General features: G+C 35.9%; 1 protein-coding gene across 1 annotated transcript; it reads left to right on the forward strand.

Annotated features, from left to right (window-relative positions):
* The first annotated feature begins 3,489 nt into the window (after positions 1-3,489).
* On the forward strand, positions 3,490-18,760 carry LOC105041233 (cysteine-rich receptor-like protein kinase 44). Its single transcript, XM_010918106.4, has 5 exons — positions 3,490-4,210; positions 5,937-6,147; positions 17,434-17,671; positions 17,801-17,951; positions 18,300-18,760. Exons 1-5 carry the CDS (start codon positions 4,004-4,006, stop codon positions 18,675-18,677), a joined length of 1,185 nt encoding a protein of 394 aa, XP_010916408.1. The 5' UTR covers positions 3,490-4,003; the 3' UTR covers positions 18,678-18,760.
* Positions 18,761-24,210: the final 5,450 nt, after the last annotated feature.

Genomic DNA, 24,210 nt, shown 5'->3' on the forward strand with positions numbered 1-24,210 from the left:
GGCGGAGTCCCCTGCAATTAAAGTCAGGTGCGAAGTCCGGCTCCCGTAGGAGTCCGGACGGAGCTTACCGGCAGTTGAAGCTGGCGACGGAGCCCGGCTCCCGTAGGAGTCCGGGCGGAGTCCTCCTTGCGGTTGAAGTTGTGGGCAGAGCCCGGCTCCCGTAGGAGTCCGGGCGGAGTCCTCTCGGAGTTAATCTTGCTGAGAACTTCGGCTGTGGGTATTTTATACCCAACAGTTACTGATATAAATTTCATGCTATAAGATACCATGATTATAAAACATGCATAACAAATGCATCTTTTTGTGCAATGAATCACATCAAATACTTGTCTCAAATTATGGTATATCATATCTGATAATATTTAGGTGCTCGGCTTTAGATTACCATAATCATATTTCTGATCTGTGATGGGGTATCAATATAATGGCTAGCCCTATGGACTATCACAATTACGTTTCTAGTCCGTAGTGAGACAACAATAATAGCTAATCTAAAGGACCATGAGTGCTCAACTCTGACTGTCATAATCACATTTTTAGTTTATGATGGGGCACTAACAGTGGCCAATCCAGAAGATCACAAATGTTCACGTTTCCAACTTATGGTGGGGTATCAAGTGGCTAGTCCCATAGACTACCACAATATTTTTAATCTGTAGCGGGATATCAACAATTTGACTAGCCTAAAATACCACAACCCATTATTTAATTATAATTCAAATTTATACTTGTCAAAAAATTATAATTTAATATCATTTTTTTTACAAAATTTGATGTATATAAATATCAAATATATTCAAATTAAGATCAATAACATATGATATATAACTTCATACATAGCCACCATATATAATAATATAAATATGTAGTATGCATCTATCAAAAATTATATCGTGTAAAATCATTAATATATAAAAATAATTTTTATATAAATAGATAATTAATATTCGAAAATTTTTATCTCTGTTGACGTTAAACTTTACTAATACGGCTTAGATGTCAAAAATCTTACTCAAGATTCTTCGTTTCAAAAAATTATTCTCCTAAAAAATTAAATTTAATATTAAAAATAAAATCCATGGTGCAAAAATCATCTATCAAGATTCCTGGTCCTTGTACATCAGGGGTTTGCTATCCAGCCCCCTACCCTCAAACTCCTCTTCCACAGAATCTCTGGCCTAATTAGAGAGATAAAAAGAAAAAGAACAAAAGATAGAGAGAAAATGAAGGAGAGAAGAAAACACACTCTCTCCCTTCTTCTTCTTCTCAAACAGGGACTGCTCCCCCTTCTTCCTCTCTTCCTCCCAAGCTCTCGAGTGGAGGAACCTAGGATCGGTGATCTATGATGATGCCCCCTGACAGCCATAGTGGCAACCTCGACCACGGCCACAACCGACGGTGGTTGGTAAAAAAAAAAAAAAAAAATCAAATAGGAGAAGCCTCATCACGGCCTCCCGGCGATTGCTGTTTTTAATCAACGACAAAAAAAACCCAGAAAAGAAAAGGAAACAAGGCGGTCCATCTCTTACCTAAGTCCGATGAGGCTAAAGACATGATTTCGACGTTCGATCGGTGGTGGCTATTCGAGCCGACTCCACAAAAAATCAAGAAAAAAAAAAAAAAAACAAAGGTTTTTGCTGGCGGAGGATAGGAGATGGGAGGCGATGCACAGAAGGAGGAGTCAGGTCTCTTTATATGCCGAATCCACCAGAGTCTGGTAAGCCCTAGAAATCCTCCCGATAGGATCGGAGGAGGAAACAGAGTCGAATCAGGACTCTCTTTTTTGCAAATAGGGCATGTTCGGTGCTCGTGCATGGAAAATGGGTTTGGCCCATCTCAAAGCCTGGCCAATGGGTGGATCGGGCCTGATTAGAAATTAATTGCCGGAAGAGCCGGGTTCTACAATATTTTCATTCATCTTTTCAATTTTTTTCATCTAGTGGAATGATTTTCTACCGAATAATTCAGATCTCGTACAACTTAAATTACATATTCAAATTGTCCAAGGGAGATGCAGAGACTGTCCATTTTTTATTCTTTTATATGTAATTCTTTTCTGACAGTGTGTTTCTTAAAATAAATAAAACTAAGGAAAAGACTGTCTTTTGAACTAGATTTCACCTCGACAAATAGAGTTTGGATATGTTACCTAACATCATGATCATGCTGATCATTGGTATATACAAGGAATTTTATATTTATAGCATTTTTCCTATATACACTTGCTACTGAACCCTCGAGAATGAGATAAACTTAGTTCCACAATATAAATGGTTAACGGGAAAGCTTTTTCATAATAATGATAATTGTAATGCAAAGATATAATTTAATTTATTTTAGATATTGAACATGTTGGGCAAGAAGATTATAAGATATTCCATTATTTTATATAGAAAATTATATAATTTATCTGACTTGGTTTTTAATGTCCAAATTGCTGGTCGGAAATTATAAAGAGTGTAGCACAGTAATTATTGAGTTTGGTCACCCTCTCAGAATAGTAAATTTAGTTATCATCAAAAAATTTTATAGTTATAGCATTTTTCTCACGCATACATGCTCCCAAACGATCAACAAGCCTTCTTCTTTTTCTTTTCTGGCATCACCAATGTATTTGAATTATCTAAAACTAAAACATACAGGGAGGGAGATAATAGATTGTTTCTGGTAATCCTTTTTCACCGCAAAAGAGCTCACGGAGAAAAGAGCTCACGGAGAGAGGCAGGAATCAATAAATAAGATAAAATTTTTATACATCAAGTGGTGATTTTTTATACATCGAATGGTGCAAAATTATGCGCATATCTGTAGTGATTGGTTCATGCACGAAATCAAGATGCGACGTATGAAAATTTTTTTTATTTTTATCGATCTCATAAAAAAATCAATCATCACGGATGATGCATGCGTCTGCGGTATATAAAAAATTTTTTAATAAAAAAAAATAATTGAAACAGTACAGTGCTACTTTTCTTAAACCCCTTTCTATCATTCTTTATTTTCCTCTTTTTGGAGCCTAACACCCCATGGGCTTTGATTGGTCGGACTGAGTCTGCTTCAACCTACGTCACGAAAACATCGGAACCATACCTAAGCTATTAGAAACTCCGTGTTGCATTACCCATGCTTGCCAACAGGCCGAGCCTCATCACATGGGATGAAAAAATCCACCCTCGACAGTAACATGGAAACCACCATGTCACAACCATTTAATTGGCCCATCAAATCGGACAGTGCTTCCTTCGACAAAATTTAATGGTTGACTATTTTTTTTCCAAAGCAAGACCGTTGGTTCATTTTCAACACATGACCTGGATGACAATTTATCGAGATGTTTCAACCTTCCAACGGATTGAACCACTAGAAATTCAAATTCGTTGAAAAATTCAACAAGTTCAATACAACGTTTAAAGGAATAAAAAAAGAGAGAGAGACCAGGTGAGGTGAGATTTGAATCACACGAAGTATATCATCATGAACTCCTGTGGTCCTACAGTGTGACCAATGCCGGTCGACCCCTGCGCCACAAGTGCATGAATCCATCCACCAGGTACTGTTGTTGGGTTCAACCACCATAGTGAATGGTTCAACCAATTATGGTAACCAGGCGTCAGAAAAGGGTATGATGAGCCCAAGGTCAGGGGAGCCATCTGAACAGGACCCTTGAATCGCCAAAGTCACCCTTGGCATCGTCAAGAAACGCGCTTCTGCAAACTTTATGGATATCATCTTGACGGGGTCCTCTCCCCAATGACGTATTTGCTCTTTCCTTCCCGCTAGCAGGTCTTCGCGAGGACTTGAACCACCTCCAACAGTGGCTCTGTTGTCCGAGTAGGTCACCCTCGGCTGCAAGAAGCCTGCAGCCGCCTGCCGTTGACGACCTCCTTTTTCTTCTTCGATACTGTAGTTTAATTGCCCTCCTCTATAAGTTCCACAAGCCTCTCCGTCGCTCTCTCGAGCTCTGGAATTGGACGGACTAGGTTTGTACATAAGTGGGGGATTGATGCGGTTCTGCTCGTGGCTGTGCGGTTGCTGGACGAGGAGAGCGAAGGGAGATGGAGGAAGAGGAGGAGGAGAAGAAAAGCAGCAGCAGCAGTCTTCTTCTTCTTCTTGGAATCTATTCATTGATCTCAAAACATTGGAGGCCGCCACGGATAACTTCTCCGACGCTAATCTCCTCGGCCGTGGTGGTTTCGGCCCTGTTTATAAGGTATGTGTATATTCAGATCCAAAAAAAGATGAAGCGTGCGCGTTTTTATAGATAGATAGGTAGATACTCCATTTCATTTCAAATCCCATTCCCAATTTTAAAGTCTAAGTTTCCCCTTTCATTTGGGAATTTTGGAACAAGCAGAAGTAAATTTTACCAGTAGCGTCTCTTGGTTCTGCTCTTCTTAGTCACTTTTGATTTTTATTGAAATTGTGAAATATTAATGTAGAGGTATGGTTAGCAGGGGGAGAGTTGGACTCTAGAATAAAAATAGAAATAGAAATAAATGATTCTTATTTTTCGTTTAGGAGAAGTCCTATATATTTTTATTTTGATTCTAAAAAAAAAATAAAAATATTTTAATTCTCTCAAATTTAATCTCTATTCTTGCTAAGAATTCAAACTCTATATTGATTTGAATTTCTATCATTAACCAAATATATTGGGGAATATATAACTTTCATCTCCAATCCATTCCGATTCTAGTTGAAAATCAAATACACCCTAGTTTAATTAGATTAGTAGAGATGGGAGATCGAGAGGAATTCAAGTTTTGTGTCCTCCTTTCATTGGCATTATGCTGGCTATGCCAGAGAGTTAAATAGTGATCTTTTGTACATTATTGATTAGCTGTCTGATATTGATTGAATGGTTGCTAAAACTGTAATCTCTAGGGATATCATAGACTGGGAACCTATGGATTTGCCTCTCTTGGTTAGTAAAACCTTGAGAAATGTATTGGAAATACCGCAAATCTTTGGATACCAACAACTCCTGGACTCAATTTGATGTTTAATGTGAATTAGGGACGTCAATTTTAGCCGATCCATCTGGTACTTGATCTGATCCAAATGGGACAAATTTTATCTGACTTGATTAGAATCCAAGATGAATATGGATTTTGAAAAAATATTCAATGTGGGTTTGAGTCGGATATGGATAATAGCATGTCCCACTCCAAACCTGATCCGATAATTTTAATTTAATTTTTTTTTTAATTATAATTATTTTATAATATTTATATGATGAGTTTTTTATCTAATCTGATATAATCCAATCTTTCTTATCTATTCAATCTGATTCGATTCATATCTCTATTTGATCCGATCCAAAATAGATATATAAATATAGATATAAATATAAAATTTTTAATTATAAAATAAATATAGATATTCACCAATTTGATCCCTATCCCATCTACTGCCATCTTTGATTTGAGTACTAATCTGACTTTTCAAGGGATGTCATTCATCCCGTCCACGTCTCAAACTGCACCGTTCCTATACCAAACACACCGAAAAAAATAGACGAATCCAAGCGTGGTCTTTGACATGCGGAGGGTCAAAAGCGCCACCCAAAAAGAAAAACCGCGTCCATGGTGTCATGTCACGGTAGAGAATTCCTGTTCCGTGCTGACTCATAGCTGTCCCTTCTTGAGGAAACTTTTGACGCTGGCCTCTTCGCATCCCTCGACGGGCCCATCCTGTTGACCCGCTACTCTTATTCTTCTCCCAAGCCAGCAAGTGGAAAAGAGACATTAGAACTGGGATTATAATTTGTGTGGATGCTGGCTGTCAATGCATAATTTTATTTTTAGGAGCTAAACTTTGTTTCAGTCGTGCAATATATAGTTTAATCCTGTGACAAGGAGAAGGTCACGTAGAGTAGTTTATGGTGGATGGATTGCTTAGGTAATGAAATATAATAATAGAATGGATGTGTGCAGGGGGTGATGGGGAACGGGCAGGAGATTGCGGTGAAGAAGCTGTCTCTGGAGTCGCGGCAGGGCATGAGGGAGTTTACCAACGAGGTGCGGCTACTGCTCAAGGTTCAGCACCGCAACCTCGTTTCTCTGCTCGGTTGCTGCGCCTCCGCCGGCCAAAAGATGCTCGTCTACCCCTACTTCCCCAACCGAAGCCTCGATCACTTCCTCTTCGGTCTTTCTCTCTCTATCTCTCTCTCTCTATATATACATATCACTTCACTGTAGCATCACTAAGCAGCTCCTTGCAAAGTAAAAACTTCGCCACAGTTTTTTTTTTTTTTTTTAATTTTGAGAGGAAAAACTTAGTTTTTTTTTCTGACGATAGGGGAGGCAGAAAACAGCCAAAGGAAAAACTTAGTTGCAGTTTCACAGGCAGGACTGAAAGATCTACGCAATCTTTCACAATACCACTTAGCACACAATTTTCTTTTCTTTTTTTTTTTTTTTTAATGTACACAGAAATTGGGACGTAGCCGAATGCATAAAGTAATGAAACACTTAGCGTACAATGCCTGGCGTAGATTTTAAAGTTCATCAATCATCATGTACTGCGGGCAGGCGTGAAATGAAAAATTGGGTAGGTGTAAACCACCCTGCTGTAGAAATCCTGTAGGGGGATATATATACCCTTAGAGAAGTCGTAAAATTGTCTCTATCATTACGATGTAGGTCCGTTGTCCAACACTAAATGCATTGACGTGATAGTATGCGACTGAAAATGGTTTCCCGTATTCAAAAAGTCAGATTGGTTATTGTTTTTGCTCTTCTGGCAAGTAAAAACTGCACGTCAGTGCGTAATAATGGAATGAGAATAATTTGCGTGGTTGAGGTATCTGTGTTGCAACTAGAAATAGTCCACCTAAACTGCATTCTTATGAATGTGTGGCTTCTGCCGTGAGATTATCCAGATATTTCTTGTTATTTTTCTTGGATAAAGCAGATGCATTAGCTTAAACTAAATATGGATGGATATATCCGTAAGAATTCAAAAATAAAATATCTAAAAATTAAATAGAAAGATCTGGCTAAACAGTAAACAACCTTAAAATGCAATGCTGAGAAAAACATTTGAAATATGTTTTTCCTTGTTCAATGGAACGGCTTATTTGGTAACTTCAGTTGTATTCATGAATGTAGGGCAAAAGGAGAGTCGTGAGAGTGGTCCCGGGGAAAAGGAGAGTCGTGAGAGTAGTCCTGGACTCGCATCCTGCGGGTTACGAAAAAAAATCTGGACGGATTTTTTTTTTTTCAAAGGTAGTAAATCCTGAGTTAAGCGGGCCACATGGAGCACAGGGCCCTACGCTCAGCTTTTCTCTTCTCCGGCTTCGTTCCTCATTTCATGTGGTGGTCCGTTCCTAGTCTATTCCGCTACGTCTAGTCAAATAGGCCTTTGGAGATTACAATTTTAGCAGGGTTAGTATCATCATGGGGCCCAATTGTCATTTAGAAGGAATGGGTTTGTTTATTAACAAGTATTTTGCTTAAAATACTCAAAATAAATTCACAGCATGGGCATTGCGGGCTGATGGAGAGACTTTTGGACACAATGTAGCTTGGTCACTTTTTTCATCATCGAGACATCATAATAACTTATAAAATCATGTTGACTAGATAGTATGGTAGATTACTTCGCATATGATCTCCTATTTGCCCATCACTGTCCTACCTTATTTTTTTGGGACAAAAGTTGTATCTTTGGCATGGGAGAAGGATTCATTTTCTTTCGTATGAAACAATTGTTGGATTGGGCAAAGATCACTTTGAGATCTATGCAGATAGATGAAAAAAAAAATTTGAAGTGCTTTAAGATTTATATGAAAAGTGATCCAACAGTTAACATCATGGAAGAAGATCAGCCATTCTTTCACGCGAAAGATACAACCCAAACTCAACTCTTTTGGGTACAAGTTAGGGACCAAAGGCCAAGAGCAAACTACAAACACCTACCTAATCACCATCCTATTTCACGGTTAATCTGGTGCTAGTGTTTTTTTTCATGGCACTATCAGTCAACTTAATTATGTGCTTTCACTTTCGCATTATTATTTTGCTTAGAAGCTTCCCCACAATAGAATGAATTAATTTGAATGACTAACGTAGTAGTGGACCCATGGTCCACCTAAGAGGATAGATTTATCGAATGGGCTCACATATCTGCTAGTTATATTGGGGAGGAAAGTCAGAAGACAGGAATATCCGCGTCCCCTTAATAATTTTATGGCTACTCAACTGGTTTCCTAAGGAGATTTTAGTCTAAGATTGACCTCTGGATGCTTATATTAACTTAGATCCCTCTAGGACTTTGTCGATAGAATGAGCTTTTCTTTCTGGAAAAGCAAGCAGTTGCTAGATTTGTGTAAAGTCATGAGTCAGGAAGGCCTGTAATTTTGGACTAACCACAACTTTCCAAGAGAAATTGTCATTGTGTTTTATTTATTATTTGTTATCTCATGACTTACTTTTCCTTAAATAGAACCTCTTCTGAATTTTACCAAACTAGGAAGCCTGGTCTTCTAAGTAAGCTCATGATTCCAGGTCAGCTGTTGACAGTGGAATATTAGCAACCCCAACACAGTATAAGATTTAGAAAAGAATGTTTCATTACTTGAAATTTTCAAGGTTCAGCCCCCCCAACCCACCGCAGCTCTATCCATGTTGGTGTTACACCTCCACTGCACCTTCATTCCACAATAGCAGTCAAAGGTTGAAACCTTGAGTGACCGATCGCGGTGGTTATAGTATTTTTCTAAGGGTTTTTAGAATTGACAACTCATTTTCGAAAAAGAAATTACTATAATATCGCTGTTTTTTAGAACTGCTGAAGTTGTTATAATTATGTATAGCATATTGATTTTACTTCTAATATGACCTAATTATCATTTAGTCAGATTTAACCCTTTAGGTCCGCCACATATCCTGAATCAATTATAGTGAGCCCAATTAATTAAAGAGTCTAATTCCTGATAAGAATTAGACTGAAAGTTCAACTCTAATTAGAATTAAGTCTTTTGATGGGATAAGACAAGTACATATAAATAAAAGTAGTCTGGTCCCTTTTCTCCAACTCTCAGGAGGGTGTGACGATTTCTATCGATCATCTATGTTAAAGAGGAGGGTGAGGAGAGAGAAGACCAATCATCCATGAAGAAAGATCAGGCACTCTATGAGCTACGTGATCATTATATTGGCAAGGCGATGGGGCAAGGTATGATTTATTTGTGATTCTAATTTTTGCATGAATGTCGGAGCATGATCCAGATATAAAGGAATTAAATTATCTAACATGTGGTATCAAAGCGCCGGTTTCATGCTCCGTATTCATGTAAAAATTTTTCAATAAATTTTTGGCTTATTTTTAAAAATTTAAAATCAAAGTTTTATGTTTTTCGGAATTAATCAAAGGCAAAAGAAATTGAATTGGGTTTTTCTTAATTTCTTGAATATATATATATATATATATATATATATATATATATATATATATATATATATATATATATATATATGGTTTGGGGCCGGCCACGTAGGCTGACCCCATGCCGTTTAGCGAACGGTGCAGCGGCCATGGATGTTACCATGTCGATGACGGTGGCGGGAGGCTGCAGCAGATCGAATAGGGGGTGGGCCCCCAACGGTGACGGTGGTGAGAGCCACCACTGCACACGGTGTCTCCATGTGGTCGCGAGAAATCGTGGCTCCTGCCACGACGATGGGAGCAGTGGTCGGTCTTCTGCAGCGCTCCAACAAGGGCGGCAGTCCGCCCCCCTCCCTGCTCTTTGTCTCCAGTGGACGGGGTAGACAAGGGTGGTGCTCGACCGCCCATACGATGCGGAAGAAGCCCTGAGGGCTTCTCGCAATCAGGGGTGGAAGAAGAGGATTTGGGTTATCAAGTTTTAGGTCCTAATAAATCCAGATCTGAACCCATTAAGATACAAACCCATGATGGCCTTTTGGATTTCGAGTTTTTAAGTTTGATCCATTAAGGTTTCGGATTAGATCCAAACCCATTAATCTGAGCTTTATTTAAAACTATTTTGCAAATAAATCCCTGACAAACAAAAAGATCCCTATAGTTTTCTGATAGACTAATTTTAAAATAACTATTTTACAGAAAAGCTCCTTTTTATCTAGGATTTACGGTTGAGTCTTTTAATATTAAGCTTTTTAGTAAAATCAAACTTTTTTGTTTTACATCCGATTTGAGTGATTTTTAAACCTTTATACCCGTAGGTAGTGTTTGTTAGCCATTTTGGTATTCCTGGAATAGGAATACCAATTTTTCAGAATATCTATTCATCATCCCTATTTCAATTTTGTGTTTGGTTGGAAATTTATGGGGCCCATTGAAATTATACATTGTTATTCCCTAAACTAGAATAAGGTGAAATTATTTCTCATCATTTTCGTAGAATAAGCTATTCCATGGTGAAACATGAAATAGCTTAAACTAGATGGAAAAAAATAAGGTGCAATTAATGCACCTTTGATTGAAATTGTAAAACCCATGGGCTCCACTGCCATTTCATAGTATGTTTGGGGGAATAAAGTGGAATAAGCTCTTATTCCACCTTTTTCCCAACAACAAAATGCTACAGTAATGACTTGAGAAATATTTTGGTTCTGTTTCCATACATGATTGAATATTTAAATAATTTATATATTATTTATTTTGGAATTATGCTCATTATTACAATATTTAAGTGTGTTTTCACATAGCCCCAAAGGGTCCGAAGCACTTTATGAATCTTGGATAGCTGAATCATTGAGGGCTAATAATTTTTTCTCTTATTATAGTTTTGAAATTGCATAAAAGTATATCTATTATAGTTAACCCAAAGGTGTCTGTAATTTGATACAAAATTAATAGTAAAAGATTGACTAATTTGAATTACATAAAGATGGAGAGTTCTACACTCAAAAATAGGAATAACCTCGGATTTTTATAATCGTAGTTAGTTAAACCATTGAAAGTATAACTAATATGATGGATCACAGTTTAAACATGAATTATGTGTGCATGCCATAATTATTGTTCTTGCTTACATATTTTATATTATTGTTGGTTATGATTTATGTGATGCATGTTTTGGTATTATTTATTATGTTTAAATTTATGATTAAATTAGTTGTGACACTTATTATATGCTATGATTCTTGTCCAAAAGTGTATTATAGTTGTATAATAAGTATTATTAGCAGAATTATGTTATAGAATCTGCATCATGATCGTAATTGTGAGCATATTTTTTTACTTACAGCTATGACCCTGCTTCAGTCTCGTCACATCTATCTAACATTCCCACACTAAATAGATCGAATTATCCTGATTAGCACGAGTAGCTTCTTATTATTTTAGGATGTCTAGACTTTGATTTGGTCCTTCATAAGCCTCAGCTCAATCCACTTACCTCCATTAGTTCTCCTGATCATAAGAAATTATATGAAAAGTGGAAGTGTTCTAATAGATTGTCTCTCATGATTATTAAGAATTCCATAGCGAGAGACATTAGGAGATCTATTTCTCATAATGAATTGACTTTTGAGTACTTTTTCTCTGTAGAACAACAATTTATCAGATCAAGTAAAGCCTTAGCTGGTACCCTAATGAGCAAGTTAATCTCTATAAAATATGATAGATTTTCAGAAGTGCAAAAGTACATTATAAAAATGCATGATATAGCTGAAAAATTGAATGATTTGGATATGATAGTATCTGAAAACTTCATTGTCCAATTTGTTCTCAATTCTCTTCTATCCTAGTTTATCCAATTTAAGATTTACTACAACACACAAAAAATCATGGTCAATGAATGAACTTATCTCCCAGTGCGTGCAAGAGGGAGAGAGATTGAAATAGGAAGGGATCCCAATTGTTTACGTGGTTTCACAAAAGCATCCTAAAAGAAAAAAGATGAAGAAAAAAAATAAAGGATCAACAATCCACCAAAAAAAAGTTCTCACAAATTGAAATATTTCTTCTATAACAAAGAGAGATATTTCAAGAAGGATTATGAGAAAAGAAAGAAATGGTTCGAAAAGAAGGATATTCCCTTTTCACTTATTTGTTTTCAAATCAATTTCATTGATATTCCTTCTAATATCTGGTGGATTGATTCGGGTGCTGCAATTCATATTTCTAATTCATTGCAGGAATTCTTTTTAAACTGGAAGCCAAATGATAGAGAGCAGTGGATCTTTATAGAGAATTGGATAAAGTCCAAAATTATTTCAGTTGGAACCTACAGACTTGTTACAGATATCGAATTCTAATTAGATCTACATGATGTCTTTAATGTTCCTTCAGTATCTAGAAATTTAATTGCTTTATCAAAACTTGATTTCAAAGGTTTTTTATTTATTTTTGTAAATTCAAGTTTTAAATTAATAAAAAAATTTATTTTGATTGATACTAGAATATTATGTAATGGATTACATAAATTGAATTTGGATTCTTCTTTTGAATAATTTTTACTTATTTTGAATGTCATGTCGGAATAAAAAGTGATATTGTAAATGAGAGTTCTTAAATATTGTGGCATAGGCAATTAAGTCACATATCAACAGAAAGGATGACTAGATTGGTTAAGAAAGATATTTTATCAAATCTAGATTTTAGTGATTTTGGTATGTGCATCGATTGTATTAAAGAAAAATCAATTAAAAGTCATAAAAAGCATGCCACTAGAAGTCAAAGACTCTTAGAATTGATACATACCGATATTTGTGGCTATTTTACACCTTGTTTAGACGGACAAAAGTATTTCATCTTCTTTATTAATGATTTCTCACATTATGATTATGTTTTTCTATTGCATGAAAATCTGAAGCTTTTAAAGCCTTTAAGATGTACAAAGCTGAAGTAGAAAATTAATTAGACAAGAAAATTAAGATTGTGAGATCTGATGGGAGTGGTGAATACTACGGTAGATATGATGAATCTGACCGTAATCCTGAACTTTTTGCCAAATTTCTTGAATAGTATGGCATTGTAGCACAGTACATTATGCCAAAAAATCTCCAACAAAATGGTATAGCTGAAAGACGTAATTGTACCTTGATAGACATGGTGAGGAATACGATTGGTAATTCCTCATGATCTTTGAATTTATAGAGAGAAGCTTTGAAAACTGCTATGTATATCCTAAATCGGGTACCTAATACGATCGTTCCTAAAATTTCTTTTGAGTTATGGACAAACAGAAAATCAAGTTTAGGGCATTTACATGTTTGGGGTTATCCTGTAGAAGCTCGATTATAAAATCATAAGAAAAAAAATTGGATCTCAGAACTGTTAGTTGTTATTTTATGGGGTATCCAGAAAGGTTAAAAGGTTTAAGATTTTATTATCCATCACACATCATTAGAATTATTGAAATTGGATTTGCTAGATTCATTGAGGATGGTGAAAATAGTGGGAGTGGTGAACCGCATAATACAATATTAGAGAAAATAAAAGAATCTCTTTCTATTACAGTAACACCTAGAGATATTTCACATGAATCTGCTAACATGAAATTGTAGAACATCAACAGATGATTGATACACTATTTTCTGAACAGACTGTCAATAAATCTGATCTTATTAAAAATAATCATAATAATGATACTGAATTTGAAATATTACGGAGATCTACTAGAATTAGAAGATCGGCTATTTCAAATGATTATGTTGTTTACTTACAAGAATGTGATTATCATGTTGGAATGAAGGATGATGCAGTCTCATTTAAGAATGTCATGAATAGCGATGATTCTAAACTTTGGTTGGATGTCATGAAAAATGAGATGGAATCCATGATTAAAAATCAAGTCTGAAAACTTATCGAATTGCCTGAAGGATGTAAGCCTATAGGTTGTAAATAGATTTTTAAGATCAAATAGGATTCTAAAGATAATATCAAAAGATATATGGCTAGACTTGTAACAAAGAGATTCACTCGGAAGGAAGGTATTGATTATCATAAAATTTTTTCAACTGTTTTGGAAAAAGATTCAATCAGAATCATTATGGCATTAATAGCTTATTTTGATTTAGAATTATATCAAATGGATATCAAAACTGTATTTTTGAATGGGGATTTAAAAGAAGATGTGTATATAGAACAGCCTGAAGGGTTTTTAGTACATGAAAATAAAAGGCGGGTATGTAAATTAAAAAAATCTATATATGATCTTAAACAAGCTTCTAGGCATATGGTACTTAAAGTTTAATCATATCATTGCTTTCTTCGGATTTAAGAAAAATACTGCTGATCAATATATATATCTGAAAATAAGTGAAAGTAAGTTTATATTTTTGGTTCTATATGTAAATAATATCTTAGTAGTCAATAGTGATTTAGGTCTCTTGTATAAAACTAAAAATTTTCTTTCCGAATATTTGACATGAAAGATATGAAAAATGATTCTTATGTTTTTGATATAGAAATCTGTCGTGATAGGAATAAGAGGTTACTTGATTTATCTCAAAGGAATTATATTATTAGGATTCTAAAAAGGTTTGGAATGTCAAGCTACTCATCAAGTAAAGTATCAATTGTTAAGGATGATAAATTTAATAAATTTTAGTATCCTAAGAATGAGTTGAGAGAAATCAGATGAAGGATATATCCTACGCATCTGCAGTGGGTAGTCTAATGTATGCTCAAATATGTACTCGTTCTGATATTAATTTTGCTTTGAAAATGCTTGGTAGATATTAGAGTGATCCAGATATGGATCACTGAAAGGCTATCAAGAAGGTGATGCGCTATCCTCAGAAGACTAAAGACTACATGCTCACTTATAGGATGACTGATCAGTTGAGATGATCGGTTATTCAGATGCAGACTATGCTGGTTGCCTCGATAGTAGGAAGTCCACATTAGATTATATTTTTCTGTTGGCTGGTGGAGCAATCTCATGGAGGAGTGCAAAATAGTGCATTATTGCTTGTTCTACTATGGAAGCTAAATATATAAGCTACTACGAGGTTTTTTCATATGCTCTATGATCGAAAAAATTCATCTCAAGATTCGGAGTCATGAATTCTATTTTCAAGCCGTTGAAAATTTATGGCGATAATTCTGCTACAGTTTCTTTCTCTAATAGTAGCAAGATGACTAATACAAACAAGCACATTGATATTAAGTATTTTGCTATAAATGAGAGAATTAGTAGTCATCAGATGTCTATTGATTTTATTGACGACTGCTATTGCTTCTGTTTAATTATTATTTGTATACATTATGATTGACTTTTATCAAAATTAAAGTAAACAGAAGTATCATTCATATGGCATAACAGTGAGACTATTATCATAGGCATTATGATTTTTGATAAGCTATGTATTCTAGTATATAAGACTGGGTTAAGTAAGAATTATTGATGTCATGATATATGAAAGGGAGTATGTCAATTGAGATGTCTAACCATCATGATCTGCATTAATAGTTTTTAGTATAAAGGATCTTAATTCAAGAAATAAATAATTGAATAAATTTTTAAAAAATGAGTGCACACTCGTCGGATCAATTTCAAATTTTGATTCAAGACTATTATTTTTAAAAATTAAAATATATTTTTTTTAAAATAAAATATTTTTGAAAAATCAAAAAGTTATTTTTATAGCAGCCATACAACATTATTACGAGTATGTTGTCTTTAATCACTATTTAATTATTAATAAAATAACAATACTACATATCAAGAGAAACCATGTTATGTTCAAAAAGGTTATTATTGCATTATATTTTAGTTGTTACAATGATCATCATGCATAAACAATAATAGCTAGATATACGTGCATTGTTGCAATTTTTCTCAAATTTGTTATTAGCAGCCTTTCGACAGATATTCTTTGGTGCTCGGAGAAGTGTAGATCAGAAGATTGTCAAGAAGAGATAAAGCCCACATAGCTAGGTGTCATAGTATGAGTGTTTCAGAAATGTGTGATACACAGCACACTAAGGTGACAAGCAAAAATCACATTAATAATCTTTGGAGTCACAACTAAGTCGATAGAGACACAAATTTGCTTCACATCTGAGAGTTATCTATTGTATTGTGGAAACCAAACTCTTCAGCAAGTCCCTGATGCCCTGACTTAAATGTTGGTAGAAAAGTTATACCACTCATCCACCAAATTTTCACCTTTAATCACTTGGCACTCCCATTTTATAAGACGCATTCACTTTGTTTCTCTCTCTTAAACATTTCAGATAATAGTAAAGAATGCAAATAATAAATGGAAAAAGGGAATTAGTTTACAATCTGACGCTAGATCTGTTCAGTTGACAAATTTTAGTAGACGATGAGCTGTTTGGTTAACAAATTCTAGTAGAACAGGTTCCCAAGAAAATCAAAATGAATGAATATTACAGAAATGGTTATTTGGTTGTTTCCTATAAAACTAGTTTTGCCAAAATTTACAAGTAACAAAACCTGAAATTTGAGTTTTATGAAAACGAGGTCTCCCCATGTTTTTTCATAAAACCTCTTTTATAATTAACTATTTTAGAAAAAACTCGCGTGCAACTAAATAAGCCCTTCGTGAAGCCCCATAATTGCTTATCTAGTTTCAACCATTCATATACTAGAACAAACTTCTATGTGCATTTGCGTTACAAAATCTAGCAAACACTGCGTGTGAGTGGAAGAGTGGCATATGCACCTTGATGACTCCTGCATCATTGATGAGCAAGAGAGCTTTGGTCTTTCATGCACGTCTTTCTACTACTTATTTCCATCTCGAGCTAGCAACTCTCCATCTTTATTAATTGTTGCAAATCTCTATTGAAGGGCATTCATAAATATGCATGCGATTTCAAGTTAATCAAACCTAATTTCAACTAAACCCCTTAAAACTCTCCCCGACGAATCATAATTGGGAGAGCACATTCCACATTTTCCATAGAATTAGGCTTCCTACTTGTTTTCGGCTTTGTGAGAATGCTTGTTTCTGTGCTTGGCAGGATGCTTTCTTGTAACTCTACGTTAGTTAGGAACACACTCGTACATGCATAGAGCTCACAATGTACAGTTGACTATATAGTCAATAGTTGTAAATACAAAGAGTGTCTCTAAGATCATTCAAATGAAACGTTGCAGTACTTGATAATCAAAATTTGGGTTTTGAATAATGATCTCTAAGAAGTAAAATGACTGAACCACAGAACCAATTCTTTACCTGCCAGAGTAGTAAGAAGATAGTCATGAATGAAGAATCATGAATGAATTCTTTGCATTTGTAAAGTAATACTTTCCAATTTATTGAGGTCATCAACTTTCAGTCTCACATTCTGAGGGGATGCACTTGTTAAACAAAATCTCTTTTTCTTTTTTTAATGGTTAAACCATATCTACTTGAACCACACAACTTCTGTAATTACATGCATTGTTCTCGTTAAAAATAAAAGGAGGCACAGGAGTATGACCATGCGTATCTGACCAGTGTTTGTCTTATTTCTGTCATTGTCTAGATAAGGGCAAACACACATCACTAGATTGGTCAAAACGATTTGAGATTATTGTGGGAGTGGCAAAGGGTCTTCTTTATCTTCATGAAGAATCCCCAGTGAAGATCATCCACAGAGACATTAAAGCTAGTAACATTTTGCTCGACGATCAGTTGAATCCAAAGATCTCTGATTTTGGCATGGCGAGGCTCTTCCAGGAGGATGCTACCCATGTTAATACATTTAAGATATCTGGTACCCAGTGAGTTTTCTCCCACAATGCCTTATTTCTTCTCATCTGAGCTGCTTCTTTTTAATGCTTTTGAAGATATTTGATTTCAAGTTCAAAAATTCATAAAATTCTCACATGAAAAGGATTTATGGATTGCAGTGGTTATATGGCTCCCGAGTATGCACTGAATGGCTATTTGTCAGCAAAGACGGATGTCTTCAGCTTTGGGGTCCTGGTGTTAGAGATTGTAAGTGGGAGGAAAAATCTTGACAGACATTTGGATGAAGAAAAGGTTGACTTATTGAGCTATGTAAGTTTTCCAAGCTTGAAGCAGTAAAAACAATATTGGAACTTCAAAAAATACATGCAGGCAGTCATTTGCACAGACTAGGAAATGTGCAAGTACTTTTTAGACAAACAAAATAGGATTGTGCCGCAATTTGTTTCATCAAGTCATGCAGAGTAATGATTAAAGACTTAATTAGACAAGATAAAATTCCAAATTTGAAATTAATCCTATCTCTTTGGTATTATTGATCTAAACCATCCTTAGTTGCACCTCTTATTGATCGCCCAAGCAATTTAATCTGAATGCACATACACAGACAGCAGGTTTTCTTTCTGATAAGAACCTGTTCTTTGCTTGTGTCTTCTACAGACATGGAAGCTATTGGAAGCAGGAAAGGCATTGGAGGTTGTGGACCCTTCTCTTTCAAATTGGAGCAGGGATGAAGCAGCATTGTGCATCCAGATAGGTTTGTTATGCTGTCAAGCTATTATTTCCGACCGGCCTGACATGCATACCATCCATCTCATGCTCTCAAGTGATTCATTCACATTGCCGAAACCTGGTAGACCAGGATTACGTGGGCGCATAGGGCGTTGGACCAGCACTCCTTCATCAACTCTCACTAACACAAATACAAATAGTACCTTAACTGGCACTGACGGCACAAAAGCCTCTACTTTATGTAGTATAGCAGAAGATGACTCTAGGAATTCTATTTCTGTTTCTTTTACTTCAGAGGGTCGCTGATACAAATCTTCCCATGTATTGTGTTCTGAACATCATTGGCCATAAATATATCCTTGTTGGGGCTCTGAGGAAATTTTTGATGAGCTGTAGCTTTCAAAGTTGTATCACCATCTCTAATTTTGGTGTTGTTTTAAGTTGACATTTTCCTTGTAAAGTAGGTGATGATCTTACAAGGAAAATGTCAACTTAAAACAACTCCAAATTGCAGTTTCTTTATCTTGCTTTCCTTGGAAATGTAACTTTGATTTTTATCAGTAATAAAAAGGGGTAGCATCCTGCTACCTCTGCTTTCAGTCAAAAAAAAAAAAAAAAAAAAAAAGTAGGTGATGATCATGTAGGATGCATGAACTCATGCCACTTCTGTGTGCTCTTTTAAGTGGATTCCTCTCTCAAAAAGTGAAGGAAATTAGCTTCTATGTCATGGCAGTGAGGCACCTTTCCCAGCTAATTGACATCACCCTTCTACTCAATGCAGAGGTCCTGAGTTTGAAATGGAATGATGAATAAGTTTTGGACACTGTCCATTTTATCTGTTTGACGGTGGGTAGAAAGGTGCCTGCAATTCAACTGAAGCTACAGGAATCCAGGCGATTTTCTCAATATGAGTTTGGAAGACAGAATGTGAATTGAAGTATGTCCCCTTCTGAACATGGCTGCCAGAGTGCTGAGGATTTTGATTCATATCGTTCCTCCAGCTGGCTCAGAATTTGAGGATCTGATATTTCTTAGTAATGCTAAATAAAGTTGCCAACTTTGCCGTGGTGGTTTTCTTTCTCAGTTTTGGTGAAATTGCATTAATGGGGGAAGAAGTGTCCTATTTTCTCTTTCCACTTCAAAAATTAATGAGGGCAGACATTTCTTTTGGATTACATGCATTGGTTTGAGGCTATTCTACTGTCAAAACACAGGTATAAAGATCACCACGTTATATGTCCTGGTGGATCCTTACAATTCTCAGTGATTGTTATCTTTTTTTGAGGAAATCGTGATTGTCAGATTACAATCACTGATTGTAATATTTTTACAGAATATTCATGCTTGATATGTGAAGTATAAAGGTACAACCATATTTGTATCTGAATCCATTTAAATCAAAAACAACATATCTATAACCATATCTGATATAAAATTGGATTCGTTAGGTCCTTCTGCAATCAGTTAAACTCCATCCCTCTTGAAAGTCCGAGTGAATTTTGTTGACGCCTATTTTAAATTTCCTTTCCTCCCATCTACTTTGTGGGGCCAAGCTACAACCTAGCAAAATGTGAGCAGAATGGATGGCAGTCGTCTTTGCCACATTTCTTGCTTTATGCTGGTGCTCCATTTGGGGCCCACCTCCACTGCCCAATAGAACGATTCCCTCAGCCCTACTCCCCAAAAAAAAAAAAAAAACGAGAAAGAAGGAGAGAGAGAGAGAGAGACTTGATAGAGGACAGACCGGAGGATCCAAGCAAGCATGTGTGCCATGGTACAAGACCGAGCGTCAGAGCTTTGGATCCATCATCGTCCACTTTATGCTTTCTACTTTCCCTCATCCTTTTCTTGCGTTAGACGGTGATCACTTTAAAATACAAATAAAAAATTTTATTATACGCTTGACTGAAGCTTCTTTGAGTCAGTTTGTGGCGTGGTCCGTGCTTGTGACGTTATTATAAAAACTATGAGGGTTTAGTGTTAAGTTGCGGTGATATCTTTTGACCCGTATAGTTTAATCAAGCCTGTTTTTATTAAGGGGACTTTTCAAGCGTAAAGAAGAAAGAAAGGTGCCGCCAAAAGAAAGAAAGAAAAAGGGATGGTAGATCCGATTTGGTTGTGGGACTCGCCGTGTGGCCCCCAAGAGAGCCCAGGCATGTGAGGCATGGGCATGCTAGCTCTGCTTTGCCTATCTATTCCTTTTGGATTTTACATCCCCCTCGCTTGCCTAGGATGCTTGCAAACCAAGGAGACGGATAAATCTTGATGTGCGTGTGGATGATAAATTTATTGGAAAAAAAAAAAAAAAGATCGAAGAAAGTAGGAAAAACAAAAATGGAACTGGCGTCCACCCTTTGTTTGGTTGTCTTTGGTTATGGGTATTTTATTCACATCCTATTTTATTTTTTTTGGTAATAATCCTATTTTATTTTTAATTCCCAACATATACAAAGATAAAACCAGCTATGTAAACAACATATAATTAATTGTTAAATAGCAATTAAATAAAATATTAATTGTTCAGTTTTCTGAGACCGAAGAGTGTTGCCTCACTAAAATTTTTCACAAACAACGCTTCAAAAGCCCTCAGAAGTGTTCCGAGAAGGAGCTCCTTTTAGCTCAAAAAGAGCTCATTTCTTTCATTAGTAATGCAACTTTAGCATTCCACATATTAGTCTTGACAAGAAATTAAACCCTTTCTCCATGGAAAATATCCATTATTTTATATGAGTGCCATAGAAGCCCATGGAAAATTCTAAACAAGAAACTTCTTGCTCCTTAAGGAACTCCATTATTTCGTGATCAATTTAGAATCCACGGTATATCCTAAATAAGAAATTCAAATATTCTTTCCTCTTGGAAGGTAAGACATCTAGCTAGATATCAATGTCATTTATACTGACTACGCAAGATTGTCATATCATGAAAATACAAGAAATCTAGCTGGATACTATTACTATCAAAATCCAATTCGATTAGTGTCATTTCGAGGGCACTGTTCGATCCGTAATTGTGAAATATGATTACCTTGAAGTCCTAAATCTACATACAAAAAAATAAAAAAGTTCGTCAGATTAGCTCTAATCGGATCCTCCGACGTCTAAATCAGATTAGATTTGGGAATAGTAGCAGAGAAAATAATAGATGATCAGAATGGTGTTATCCAATTCTAATTGGTGTTTGACTAATTTGAAGATGGTCGAATTTAATCGACATCTACTTGATCTGGAGATGGTCGAATTTGATGATGGTGATGCTGAAGTGGATGCTAACAGCAAGGTCATATAGTTGATGCTTATATTAGTAGCACTGAAGCAACTTAGGCAAAAGATGACATCAAGGATGATGGCATCAAAAGTGATGAAGGTAGGTGCAGTCATGGGTGGTGTCGGCCCAATGTCCATGCAACCGAAGTTGAGGGTTTTGATCATGTCTTCATTTTTCCTTTGGCAATTGTCAGTGTTCTTCTACTATAGAGTGAGTTGGTCAAGTTAACCGATGGTATATTCTTGATCGGCTTGATTGTGAGCTTGTTCTTTTCGCAGGCAATCACTATGTTGAGCAATCAATTCTCCGATAGGTTTAAAGATCTCACCTCCCAACTAGGAATCAAAATATAGGATAGGAGCTTCTCCAATTTATCATGCTCCATATAGCATCATCCACAGTATGAAACTCCCGGAGGAAGGCTTTGTGTTCTTATACGGAAGAGGTGTCCCACGCATCAATATTCAGATCGGTCATGATGACAAAGCCTTGAAACTTGAACGAGAGGATGGTAAGCTCTTGCCTTTAAATTGCATGAACCTTCTTGCCGCTTCCCCTCCTGCAAGGTACATGTTATCTTTTAATAGAATAGATTTGAGTATTGAAGAGTAGGAAAGACGTGGGCAAAGATGTGGGCATTTAGAAAAGGATATGGTTTGTGGGCATTAGAGAAAGACAAAAATTCATTATACCATATCAAATATCAATGCCGTTCATGCCGTTCATATCAGGTACGAGATGGATTTGCATCCAAAGTCAGCACTAGTATTTCCTTTATTTTTATGTGTCTATGTAAGCAAGTTTCATGTGGAAGTGAGTTGGCACCGGCAAATTTCATTCTTTTCTAAAATTTATTCTATCTAATTTGTCTTGAGATGTGCATTGGATAATTTCAATACACATATTGGTCCTTAAATCAATTATGATATATCATAAGATCTATGATGTGCACATGCTATGTTGCATTTGATACCATCAAAAACTGATTCGATGGTTTTACCCAAAAAAAAAAAAAAAAAAAACTGATATGATGGTCTAATCAACAAAACTTTTTTTTTTTTTTTCACAATAAAGCTCTTTCCCTGGGGGCATGAATATTGTATTTTTTAATCTCTCTCTTTGATACATATTTATTATCTTTCTTCTTTGTCGCTTTCAAAATTGCAAGGAAATTATCAAAATTATCATAGCTGTAAGGCTTGATTGGTAGGTAATATGCAGATGGAGACGATAAGAACCCTTATAATTGATAAATCATGTTGCACAATAATGCAACGTACATCTTTGAGATTAGACTATACAAATTATCTTGGACACAAAATAGGGTAATTGGGTGTCTATACATGTGGGTCATTTCAGAATAATTTGTTCATAATATTAATTCTTTCATGTCGTCCTATTCAATACTTTTTATTAATTATAGAGTAAATAATAAATGTTTTTCTTGTTTGAAACACATTTTTATACAATCTCAAATACTCTTTATCTAATAATTCTTCCAATTAGGCAGTAACTCAGTCATCTATCCTTCGTTGCTCAATATTTGCTCACAAAAACAGAAGTCCAGTCTATTTTCTCTGTTACTAAGCAATTTCCTAACCACTGACACAGACGTCCAAACCAAACCAGTGCCTCACGTTCCTTGGCTTGTGCCTGAAACAAAAGTTTGGCATAACCTCAAACACTCCAAGTCTAAAGCGGGGTAGAGTTTTTAAATTAAAGTCTCACGTTTAGTGGCTTGTGCCTAATATAAGAAATTTATTAAACAAGGCCGATAGAAGTTTGACATTACCTTAATCTCAGACTATCCAATTCTTGGGGTAGAGTTCTTTAATTACAATTTTCCCAAGAATGTCGACTTATCTTAACTAATCGGACTCGGTTCTTCTAAGTGAAAATTATGATCTCAATTCTCCACCGAACTTGAGAGGGTTAATGACGGGGAGTAACCGGATCCCAAAATTATCCCCAGAACCTCTACCTAGTTTGGACGTGACTCCCACGTAAAACGCGTGACACGTACTCCACCAGACCACAGCTTTAAAACATGCCATCCCACCCATTTCTGACGTACGATTACTCTGCCAGCCAATCACTACCGTCCGTTGGTTACCATTCCCCGTGCCGCCACGTACGCACACGCATCACCCACCGATCTTTTCGAAATCGATGGTCCGCCCACGGATTTCTGTGCCGCACCACGGCCTAAGTTCCAGCCCTTCCGTAATTTCCGCCAAATGCAAGGGCGAACGTAATTCCTTTCTAATGGTACATTAGCGAGGCTTCCTAAAAAAGTGGCACCGGTCCATAAATCCATCCGTCGCCGCCGAATCCGCAGTTCGGTTCGACCCCACTCCACTGAAAAATTCCATGGTTTTATTTCTTGACCATTCTTGACTTTATTTTTGTAATTTCAAAGAACTCTTATTCTAAAAAATATCACAGCATAATTTCATGCTTTATAAAAGAATGCAAATAAGTCTCTTCACCCAATTCTATTTGTTTCTGACTGGATACTTTATTGATAATATGATTACTAATACTTTTAGCAAGTTAGATTTTTACAATTAGC

The sequence above is a fragment of the Elaeis guineensis genome, chromosome 3 (assembly GCF_000442705.2).
Source record: "Elaeis guineensis isolate ETL-2024a chromosome 3, EG11, whole genome shotgun sequence".
Lineage (NCBI taxonomy): Eukaryota > Viridiplantae > Streptophyta > Magnoliopsida > Arecales > Arecaceae > Elaeis > Elaeis guineensis.

Bases quoted from the DNA above. Each gene is read 5' to 3' on its own strand.
- LOC105041233 (XM_010918106.4), top strand. From the start codon at position 4,004: ATGCGGTTCTGCTCGTGGCTGTGCGGTTGCTGGACGAGGAGAGCGAAG. The intron at 4,211-5,936 runs GTATGTGTATAT...GGATGTGTGCAG, and splicing joins GTTTCGGCCCTGTTTATAAG to GGGGTGATGGGGAACGGGCA. The intron at 17,952-18,299 runs GTAAGTTTTCCA...TGTCTTCTACAG, and splicing joins AGGTTGACTTATTGAGCTAT to ACATGGAAGCTATTGGAAGC.